We start from the raw sequence: 11,275 nt of genomic DNA, 5'->3' as shown, positions 1-11,275 counted from the left end.
TCGGATGGTCGTTCTAACCTACCCTGAAGACTGAAAGCAAATGCCAGTCCAGGGCTTTGCGCCTCTGCCCCTGCACCCATCACAGCCCGAGCTTTAGACTGAGCCGGGCTGAAGATGAGCATCATGGGCAGGGCCTGGCGGGCTCGAGCCTCGCCAACCTCAGCGCAGGGCAGGAAGCGCCTTCCTCTGACCCGGGAGGCCTCTGTTCGAGAAAGCAGACATTTTTGGCAGACCGCCAAAATGATACTTTATTACGTGGTTTGTGAAGCTGCCATCCAACACCCAAGAGGTATAAAAGGAGCCAAAACAAGAGCAAAGGATAAACGAACACAATCCAGGTGGCAGAGCTGTCTGAGATTCGGGTGCAAGAAACGCTGGTTCATCAAAGCACTTCAGAATACCAGAGTCCAAGCAAAGCACATGACCAGCTCAGGAGCAGTGAAGGAGAGAACCAGAGGCACACAGAGGTTTTTTCAAAGGATTTTTATACTATATTAAAAAACCATAAAATAAAAAAGGGATCAATCAACATATATCCTAGAAGTCTTTCGCGTCTGCCCGGCAGCCCGGCGGGCAGCTCGTGCCTCTCTCCTCCATGCGCTCCGAGGCTCAGTTTGGGGTCGGCAGGGATGCCTTGTGCCTGATCCTACAATCACACTTGCTCTGCCAAATCCAGGACCCTGAATTTATCCAAATTGTAGAAGCATGCTTTGACCACCCGTCCGCCGAAGTACCTCCCATTCAGGTCGACCACAGCTGAAAGGCAAGAGAAAACTGAGGTCAGGGGCGGCCTCGGGCACAGCCTGCAGCCACTCCTCAGGACTGCTCCCACTCACCTTTGATGGCCGACTCCACCCGCTCGAACTCCAAGAATATCCGGACTGCTTCATCGTCAGGGGCGCCGGGGATCTGGGAGGAGATAGCCATGAAAGACACAGTAGCCATCATCCCCTAAAAGCTCTTCCTCGTCAGGCCTTTTTCCCAATTATCACCACCCCAGAGAAGGACAGAGGGGCCAAAGGTGATGTGTCCGGCCGGGCACGGAGGGGCCTCTGCAGCCGACATGTGAAGCACCTGGCCACACAGAACTATGCCAAGCAGCAGCGACATGGCACAGAGCACAGTGGACATAGCTGAGGGCGAGATGCATGCCGGGCACTGGCATGAAGGGAAGGCGCTGGAAACCTGCAACCCCCCAGTCCCGTTCAAAGACTTTCCCAGGCTTCCTATGACTGATTTAACCCTGTCTTCACTTCCTCCGGCAACACTAAGTCCCACAGCTAGAAATTCTCTATTTTAACAAAGGCTTGTTCTGCCTTTGGCTCAAATGACCATATGGGGAATGTGGGAGGCCCTGGGCAGACGTGGGCACCGTGTCCGAGTGACCCACTGCTGCTGCGCTGGGACAGTCCTGAGTGAAGTTCAGCAGAAACACTCTTCACCAGGCTGAGTGGGGGCCTCCCGCTGTGTTTAAACGGCTATTCTGAGTGCACCACAGCAGCCCAGGCAGCCCGCCTGCAGGAGACGCTTGGCGCTCTGTCAGAACTTGGCTTCCATGTAAACCCAGAGATAAAAGCCCTCTTACTTCAAATATCACACATTTCCCAACTTTGCCATATTTTTCACATTCTTCCTTGGTTTCAACTTCCAAGTCTTCATCTACCTCTCCTGCACCAACCATGTTCTAAAAACAAAAACAAATTAATTCAAGGAACAGACATGATTTGGAAATGCGTAATTAAAATACATAGCTTGCTTTCATGATGGTAAAGGTTCTCAAACCCAAATGACACAATGAAAAAGAATAATTTTTGGTTTGTTTTTGGGCCACACATGGTGATGCTGAGGGTTTATCCCTGGCTCTGCACTCAGGGGACCATATGGGGTGCCAGGGATCGAATCCAGGTCAGCCTCATACAAGGCAAACGCCCTACCATTGTACTAGCCCAACCCAGTGAAAATGTTTAACCCCATAGCACTCCCAAAGTTGGCATTTCTTTAGAAAACAAAGCAAAAATACAGAAACTTTCATTGCCAACAGCCAAATTAATTCAGAAAATAGAGAACAAAACTGGGAGGGGCCAGAGAGAGGGTTCCAAGGGCTGAGCACAATCCCGGACAAGCCCTGAGAAGACCCAGGAGTAGCTCCAGAGCACCTCAGATGTGGCCCAAAGGGTGGCTCCGCCCCTAAGGAACAGACCCCCACCTTGACTTCATGCTGAGGAGCTGCTGCCGGGGGTGGGTGAGGGTCCTTGGATGAAACTTTGGTGAAGAGGGTGGTATGGTGTCCAAGGAGGTCGGAGGACACCGGACCCCCCAAACCTGATCCTGCAACCCAATGTCACCTCAGGAGAATCTCTGTGCAGTGGGGAAAGCACACAGGCCTTCCCTCTGCCTCTTACCCTGAGCAGGACCACTTTGGTAGGGCACTTAAGGATTTCTGTCAGTGGGTTTGAGTCTGACTTCTTGGAAGCATCTGCAGAAAAAAAGTCACCATTTGAGTGTCTACAGCAGCACCGAGTGACAATTAGGCAGGCTCACACCCCCTGGGTGTCACTGAGTCACAGGCACAATCAGGCACATCAGACAGACACACCCCCCAGGTGTCACTGAGTCAGTAAGAGTCAGGCAGACTCACACGAGTCACACACACACGCACGCACGGCGACAGCTCTCCCTGCCATGGGGACTCCTGGACTTCTAGGACCTGCCACGTGTGCAGACACCTGAGTCTGGAAGCACCGCCCTGTGCGCGCCCTCGTCCTTCCACCAAACTCCTTCTGCTTTCCGGTGTTCATTTCTGTGTCCCTATCTCTGGAGTATCCCATATTCCACTCTGAACTAGTTTCCATTCTTAATAAAACTGATCTTTTTTGCTTTAAGAAAAAGCTAGCTGGAGTGATAGCACAGCAGGTAGGGCGTTTGCCTTGCACACGGCCCGACCCGGGTTTGATTCCCAGCATCCCATATGGTCCCCTGAGCACGGCCAGGAGTAGTTCCTGTATGCATGAACCAGGAGTAACCCCTGAGCATTGCTGGGTATGACCCAAAAAAGCAAAAAAAGAAAGAAAAAGCTACATCACAGATACAGGGGGTAGGTATTATTATTTGATCAGTCATTAACACAAAATACACCCAAGGCTAAACTGCCAGACCCACATGAGCCAGGAGCGGGCCGGGCAGTCCCGAGCCCTGCAGGTCAGACGGCTCATCACAGATGCTCGGATCACCAAGAATTTCCAGGATTGCTCACCAGGGAGCAGCGCTGTTTCTCCAATTTTCTTGCCAATAATGTCTTTTCTCCAGCTTACTGTATTCGAAAATACAGTGGCAACACAGGAACATGGACATTTACTTCACTCTCACTACTAGAAGTCTCAGAGTCACCAGCAAGCTGAGAGTTAAAGGTTGGGGAGCGTGGAGGTCAGAGGTACAAGTGCCTGAACCCCGATGTGTGCAAGTACTGACTGCATCTGTGTCCTAGATTTCTACGAGCACTGAGGCAGGTGACTGAGCAAAAATGAGCCCTGTCTGGGAGGGAAGCAGCTGCCTGGCTTGGTCTACTTTACTTTAACTAGCTTCCGGAAGGCACCCACACTGCCCCCATCTATCCACACCCCCCCATCCATCCACACCCTCCACCGTCCGTCCATCCACACACAACCCCGTGCATCCATCCACACCTCCCCGTCGTTTATCCACAACTCCCGTCCATCTATCCACACCCCCCCATCCGTCCATCCACACACACCCCCATCTGTTCATCCATACACCCCCGTCCATCCACACCCTCCACCGTCCGTCTATCCACACACACCCCCGTTTGTCCATCCACACCTCCCCGTCTGTCTATCCACAACTCCCGTCCATCTATCCACACGCCCCCATCCGTCCATCCACACACCCCCAGTCCGTCCATCCACACATACCCCCATCTGTCCATCCATACACCCCCGTCCATCCATACACACACACCCCTGTCCGTCCACACACATACCCCATCCGTCCATCCACACACACCCCTGTCCATCCATCCACACATACCCGTCCATCCATCCACACACACACACACCCATCATCCATCCACACACACCCGTCCATTCATCCACACCCCTCCCCATCCCCCGTCCATCCAGCCCCTCCCAGAACACCCAACAGAATAGCACGTCACCTGGGAAGCCCGGCCGAGGTGGCGAGCCTCCTTTCTCTGTGGCGTCCCCCACAATGATCTTGCCTCCTCGCTTACTCGTCTTCTCCACCGACAGCGCCGTGCTCAGGCCCTGCTCATGCTTGCCGAGCCCCTGGCCCTCCCGGAAGCCATACTTCTGCATGATTTTATGTGCAACCGTGCCACTGCGAGAGTGAAGAAGGGTCCCCCTCAGTCACCGGCCCTGGCCATGCCCCACCCATGGAGAAAAGCAACCTGGCTGGGAGCTGCAGGAAGCTCCTCACTTCCCCTGATTTTCGGTTGATTTTTGTCTGTTGAAGACTCAGAAACCTGTAACTATTGTCTAATCACCCTTGCCCGACCCCCAGCATTCAGTCATGTGACTGTGAGGACATGAGGCCGCCTAGAAACTGGGAGTAGAACATCAGCTGGAGGTCAGCTCCCAATGGTCTTCTGAGAGGGGACAGTCCTCAGGCTCCCACAGTGTGGCATATGATTAAAAACTGTGGGTGTTTTGAAGTAGGAAAAGTCCCGGCTGAGGACGGGGATGGAGCTCAGGGCTAGCGCAGGTGCCCCGTGCCTGGTGCCCAGCTAAAGGCATCATGGGACTAATCTTCCAACCACCCTCAGAACACACTGGCCCAGGGCGGCAAGGGAAGGCCCAGAAGCCCAGGGTCCAACCATAGCACCAGCTTAGAGCAGACTCAGCAGAACTTCAGTCTTATCACCAGCAGGGGAAACAGTAACAACACAGGCAGTTTCCCACCTAAAGATCCGCGACTGCCCTGTGGATGCCAGAAACCAGCACCCTACCAGGGGCTGTCTCCAGCTGCGCCATCAGCCCAGGCCCAGAAGCTGCCCTGTCCGGTGCTCCCCAGACGCTTCCCTGTAGCTCTGGGATGAAGCCGCCAGCCCGGGGCCCTCAGAGCCAGACTGAGGGCAGAGGGGTGCAGCGCCCGCCTCCCACCGATGAGGCCCACGGTCCTGGCAGGTGAAGGGCCCAGCACATGCTCCCTAGCACCACCAGGAAGCACTGGGGATGCCCCAACACTCACAATCGCAACCCGAAAGGCGCCTTCGTGGACATCAGAGAGACGAAAAGCTTCTACACCCAACGGAGAACGCCGCCCGGAGGCAAATGCTGCCTGGTGTCCCCAGACGGAGCCCGAGTCCCACTCACGGCTGGGAACCGGGCCTGCCTCAGGACCAGTTTGCTCCAGAAACTTGAGCCTTAAAGGCTTCAGGGGGTGAAGGGAGCCTGCAGCGTCTTGTGGGCCACCCTCGCCCTCCTCCCAATGAAGCGGGGGCCGTGCGCCTCATTGGCAACAGCACAAGGCGGCTGGGAAGGAGCTGGGGCAGACTCACCCCATGTTGGCAAGGAAGGAGTTCCCAGGCCCAGGAGGGGACCTGGGCCTGTCCTGCTCCTCATACACGGGCGGAGGGATGGCGGCTTTGGACGACTGTGAGCGCGGCCGCGACTCCTCCTCGTAGGGGAAGTCTCGGGGCACTGTGGGGAGAGCAAAGGCATCAGCAAGAGGCTGCAAGGGAGTCGGAACCCTTCTGTCCGGACCCGCTCGTTAGGTGGCAGTTCTGGTTCTCTGCGAGAAGAGCCTCATCCAGGGCCTGGAGACACAGGACAGTGGGCAGGGCTCTGGCCTTGTACGCAACATCCCACAGGGCCCCCAAGCACCACTAGGACTAATTCCCGAGTGTAGAGACAGGAGTACCCTCTGAGCACTGCTGTGTGTGACCCAAAACAAAAAACCAAAAGAATAGCTGAGTCCGTTTTTAGTTCCTACACATTTTCTTTTCTTGCCTCTGGTTTTGAGCCTCACCTGGGGGTGGGGGGGGCTGTGTGGGGTGCCAGGCTGACGCCCTCCCAGAGGTGCTGCTTCTTGGGCACATTCGACCCCCCTTCTCCATGAACAAACTGCAGAGGGGTCACGAGCTCTGCAGGGTCCACCTCCTCCTGCCTATGGCCCATCCGGGGCCTCCCTAAGGAGACCGCCTGCCTGCTGCCCTCCAGTGATTAGTCCTGGGGGGGCAGGGTTCCCAGGGATGGGCGCCCACCAGAGTGCAGGGCCGTCTGACTGGCCACACAAGGCGCTACTCGGGGCTGCTCCTGGCTCAGTGCTGTGGAGAAGCACACGGCAGCCTCCATGCCGGGCACGGGCCCCTGGCACACACAGACCAACCAGGCAGGGCTGCCAAGCCCGGGGCTGGCCACACCAGGGGGATGGACCGGATGAGCTTCACTGAACGAACACCAGATGTCAAGAGCTGGCTGGTATTGAAACTACAGAGCAGAGCTGGGCAAGTGAGGATGGCTGAGGGAGAAGCGCCAAGGGGCACAGCAGAGGTCGGGGTTACTCCTGCAGACCCTCAAGGCAGCCAGGGAGCACAGCGGCGGGGGTGGAAGCTGTGGCCAAGCCCAAGGGAGCCCAGCCCTCTGCCCCGTGCCTGGCCACCACTCAGCCGGTCAGCCGCCAACTACAAAGCTACTCAGTGCTTTTTCCCTGCCTCCTCTGGGGACCAACCCTGGGCCTCTCCCCCCTCCCCCCCCCCGCCCACAGAACATGCTCAGCCCTGATTCTCTTCAGCCCTAGAAACCGTTCAATTTAGCCCTAAATACAAATAAAAAAGCACGACACTGCCTGAGATCCCAGTGCGGCCGGGCCCAGGGTACGTACGCTCTTTGTCCTTCTCCACCAACGATGTGGGGGGCGCGATGGCAGCTCCTCCCAGGCCTGCGGGAACAAAGCACTGGTCAGAGGCACCTGCCCCACCCCACAAGCAGCGAGGGGAAGGCTCCCGACCCCCCCCATCCTGAGCACCCAGAACACAGCGATCTGGGTGGGAACGTGGCAAGTGGCCAACCCAGACTGACAAAACGCTGTCTGCATCTGCAGCAGGCAAACGAGACGGCAGCCTCCGCAGAGGAGCCCAAGATAGTCGGACCCTGCTGGGCACAGGGCAACAGCCAGGCCCACGCTCCGCCCGGCCCTTACTTCTTTTCCTCCTCTCTCGCTCATAGTCCTCATCTTCATCAGAATCCGGGTCTGGTCTCCGGGAGAAGCCACTGGATTCATGTCTGTCTTTGCGCCGTCTGTGTGGGAGAGACGCACAGAGCTGGTCGCAGACAATGAGGGCAGAGGGGACAGGCCGGGCCCTGATCCTCTCTCTCTCAGCTAGGAGGTGGGGGTCGGGCAGGGGACCGCCGCCCGCTCGGGTTCCCGTGCCAGGCCCCGGCCCAAACCTGCCGTACTTCTCCCTCTCCTCTATCTCCTTCTGTCGCTCCAGCTCCCGCTGCCGCTGCCGCTCTTCCCTCTGGCGCTTCACCACTTTCTCGTAGTCGTTGGGAAACATGGGGTCATACTCGTCAGCCAGAGGAATCAGAACTTCCCCCGCGGAGAAGCCACTGGGAACCGGATCCTGAGGAAGGGGAAGACACCGAGTGAATCCCACGGCGCGAGGGCGGCAGGACGCGAGCCCTCCTTCCGCCCGACGCCCAGACACAGCCACACGCCAGCGTCAGCGCCTCACCGCTCAGTGCCACGGGGTTCCCCGATGCCGAGGCAGCTTCCTGGACTTCAACCGTGTGAAATAAACACGAAACCGTTTTCTTAAAACTACATCTCTGTGAAAACTTAGAAGATGGGGCCGGGACGATGATGGCATGGCAGGTAGGCTTCTCGCCTTGCCGTGCCTGCAGCTGATCCCTGGCATCCCACTGGTGCCCCCAGCATCGCCAGGGGATTCCTCGAGTGCAGAGCCGGGAGTAACCCCTGAGCACTGCTGAGTGTGGCGCAAAAGAGCCAAAAAAATAAAATAAAATAATAAAAACTTAAAAGCAAGCAAGCCCACAAAGAACACAATCATTTTCACAGTCACTGAACAGAACCACCCCTGATTCTGAAACTTGAGAAAAGGCCCCTTCTGCTTTCAGAAGGCTCTAGAATCATCTCCCTGTCCAGGGGGCCCAGATGAGGTGCGTTCACAGCTTCGTTAATTAGGAGACCCAGACAGTAATGTAAGCGGGGCATCCCTGGAGGGGACACGGTCACCCAGACAGCAGGCCAGACCGAGAGGGACAGGGCAGCCTCCAGCGGAACGTGGCTGGCAAGAGGCTGAACCGAGCGGGCACCCGTGGACACCCAACCCTCCTGCTCACTTAGTCCCTCCCCAGCACCGTGCTAAGGGTCCGAGGGTCAGCATGCCCCAGTGCATCTCTAAGCATGTCCTCAAGCCCCCAAGCCCAGGCTGTCCTGGGTGACAGGAGTGTGTGGAGCCCCAAGGGGCTGCTGTGTGACACGAGGGGCCTCCGGAAGACTCAAGACAGCGCCAGGCTGAGGAACACAACCCAGTTCCGGAAGCTCTGCGCCCAGGGCCTGGCCAGCTGGACCCAAGCTCCAGAGTCCCACTGGTTTCCTTCCAGCCACAGCCCGCCCTTTTCTTCTTTCCTTTTCTTATCATTTTTGGTGGGGGGTTGGGGAAACGACACGGTCTCCTCGGGGGTCACTCCTGGTAGGGCTTGGGAGACTGTATGTGGAGTTAAGGACTAGATCCGGGTGTCTGCGCGCAAACCCTGCCCACTGTTATCTCTGGGCTCCCATAACTGCCCGTACCTAGAGATTTTGTTGGGGGCCACACCAGGCGCTGCTCAGGGACCATATGGGCTATCAGGGGTCCAGGTGGGTTGGCCGCAGGCAAGGCAAACGCCCTCACTGTGCTTCTCTCCAGCTCCCTTCTGCCCTTTGTTAGTTTGTTTTGGGGCCACACCTGGTGATGCTCAGGGATTAGTCCTGGCTCTGCACTCAGGGATCACCCCTGACAGTGCTCAGGGGACCATATGGGGTGAAAGGGATCAAACCGGGTCAGCCCCATACAAGGCAAACGCCCTCACCGCTGTGCTATGGCTCCGGCCGGGGCCATCTGCCGGTATTCTCATTGCGATCCTGACCGATCCTTTCCTCAGCCACTGGAGAGACACCCTGCCTGCCTGCACCCTCAAGCCCTGTGAAACCACTGGGACCAAGCGGGCAATTTACTTGGTTTGGGTCCACTCCTGCAAGTGCTCAGGGCTTACTCTCGCTTACAAAGCAAGTGCCCTCCCAATGTACCATCTCTCCGGTCCTGACGTAACTTCTTTCAGCTCTTTCTCCAACTTCCTCCAAAGTGAACAGTACGCTCAGAGATCCTTTGTCAGCCCAAAACAAGGATGCCTCCGAATTTCCTCCCAAAACGAACTTCTTGGCTTGTTTTGGGTCACACCAGCCATAGGGGCAGTTCACGGCAGTACTGGGACTCAGGGCTCACCACGGGCTTCAGCCCTCTGCGCTCTCCCTGGCCCACAACGTCATTTTTAAACTTGACAAAAGTGAGGGTCTGGAAACGCCCAAGGAAACGAGCTGGGTGCCAGGTGCCGCGCAGGGGGAGACGCCCCAGGCAGGAAGGGGGAGGGCGAGGAGAGGGCTCACCTTGAGGCCGGCAGCCACGTGTGGCGGGGTGTCCACGATCTGCCGCTCATCCGAGGAGCCGCCTCGCTTGAGGTCGATGACGGGGGCGAGGACAGTGCTCTGCTTTGTCCTCTGGCTCTGAAACCGGTGAAAACAAGTGCACTGAAGCTCTGGCGGCTTGTGTGGCCACCACGGCCTCGCTACACTTTGCCAGGCACAAACCCCACCCCGACTTCCTTCATTTTCACAAGGTGCCTGGGGAACTCGGTCCCATTGACTGAAACGTGTCCCCTTCCGTGCAAGGGCGACACAGGGCCTCTGCCCGACCCAGCGGACAGGCCTGTGAGCGAGGCAGGTCCACACACTGGACCAGAGACCACACCAGCTTTCCATTCCTTGCCCCCGCCACACCCCCCCCTTCATTAGGAATCCACAGAAATTGATCCTTTAAATTGGTTTCTAGCTAGGCCTGGGGGCCACAGCCCGCGGTGGATGGAAGCGGGGCCCCTCCGAGCTCTGTCTCTGCCCGGAAGCGATGGTCAGCCACGGACGGCCACTCACCATCCTGCTGGGCCAGTCACCCGCATTTCTCGAGTTCTCGGGCAGCTGGTGGTTCCCTGCCACCCTCCCCCTGATGTCCTACAGTTCCAGACTCGCTTGCATCCCGAGCCCCAAGACTCCCACCTGCAAAGTGAATAACGAGCCCGCACGGGATTAACCCAGGACCCGCTCTGTGGTCCTGCCCAGCGACAGGTGTCCTGAGCCGTCCTGCCTGCCACCGTCCTCCCCCCCAAAGCCCCCACCCAACGCCGGGGGCTGCGTGCTGGGCGCCGAAGGATCCGGGAGCTGCTGGCCACGCGTCCCCGGGCCGGGCACCGCGGCCGGACGTCCCTTGCGCTTGGCCAGGCCGCCGCGGGCCCCCTGCACAGGCGCCCCCGGCCTGCAGAGCCCGGCGCCCGCCCGGAGGCGGCGGCGGCGGGGCCCGGGGGTCGGGCGGGGTCCCGCGGGGTCCGGCGGGCCCGGCCTCACCTTGGCCTGCGTCAGCGCCGCCTTCTTCACCTGCAGCTGCGACTGCAGGAGCTTGAAGTTCTTGGACCAGCCCTCGGTCTTGGAGTCGCTCGTCTCCACGCCCAGATCGTCGTACAAGGACATGGTTTCCGCGGGACGCTGCGGGCAGAGGGGACGGCGTGGTCAGCGGGCTCCCCGCCGCCGCGGACGCCCCCGCCCGCCCGCCCGCGCCCGCACTCACCCGGCGCGCCCGGCCGCTCTCCCATGGGCCGCGGACGCAGCGCGGGGCGCGCTCGGAGCCGGGACGCGACGGCGCCGGCGCCAACCCCTGCGCGAGTGCGCGCCACGGGGTCAAGGGGCGCGTGCGGCCGGAAGAGCGGCGCCCACGCGCCGGCGCCAAGGGCCGCGGGCTGCAGCGCCTCCCGCGGCGGGAGGCTGGCACTGCGCCGCGGGCCAGGGACTGCCGCCGGCTGCAGCGCCCCGTGCGGCGGGAGGCCAGCACTGCGCCGCGGGCCAAGGACTGCAGCTGGCTGCAGCGCCCCCCTGCGGCGGGAAGCCCGCACTGCGCCGCGGGCAGGCTGCCTCGAGGCTTCCAGGTGGTCCAGCGGTGAGCGAGGCGTGGAATCCGTCTCTCCTGGCCAGG

General features: G+C 59.0%; 1 protein-coding gene across 1 annotated transcript; it reads right to left on the bottom strand.

Annotated features, from left to right (window-relative positions):
• Positions 1 to 234: 234 nt before the first annotated feature.
• On the bottom strand, positions 235 to 10,969 carry RBM17 (RNA binding motif protein 17). The gene is made up of 12 exons (XM_056114560.1): positions 10,874 to 10,969; positions 10,654 to 10,791; positions 9,646 to 9,762; positions 7,434 to 7,600; positions 7,177 to 7,274; positions 6,859 to 6,915; positions 5,534 to 5,675; positions 4,172 to 4,353; positions 2,403 to 2,476; positions 1,586 to 1,684; positions 837 to 909; positions 235 to 756 (listed from the first exon to the last, which is right to left on the bottom strand). The coding sequence occupies exons 2-12, from the start codon at positions 10,774 to 10,776 to the stop codon at positions 653 to 655; spliced, it is 1,236 nt and encodes a 411-aa protein (XP_055970535.1). The 5' UTR covers positions 10,777 to 10,791; positions 10,874 to 10,969; the 3' UTR covers positions 235 to 652.
• Positions 10,970 to 11,275: the final 306 nt, after the last annotated feature.

The sequence above is a fragment of the Sorex fumeus genome, unplaced genomic scaffold (assembly GCF_029834395.1).
Source record: "Sorex fumeus unplaced genomic scaffold, SorFum_2.1 ptg000026l, whole genome shotgun sequence".
Taxonomy (NCBI): Eukaryota; Metazoa; Chordata; class Mammalia; order Eulipotyphla; family Soricidae; genus Sorex; species Sorex fumeus.
This window is presented reverse-complemented; position numbering and strand designations above follow the sequence as displayed.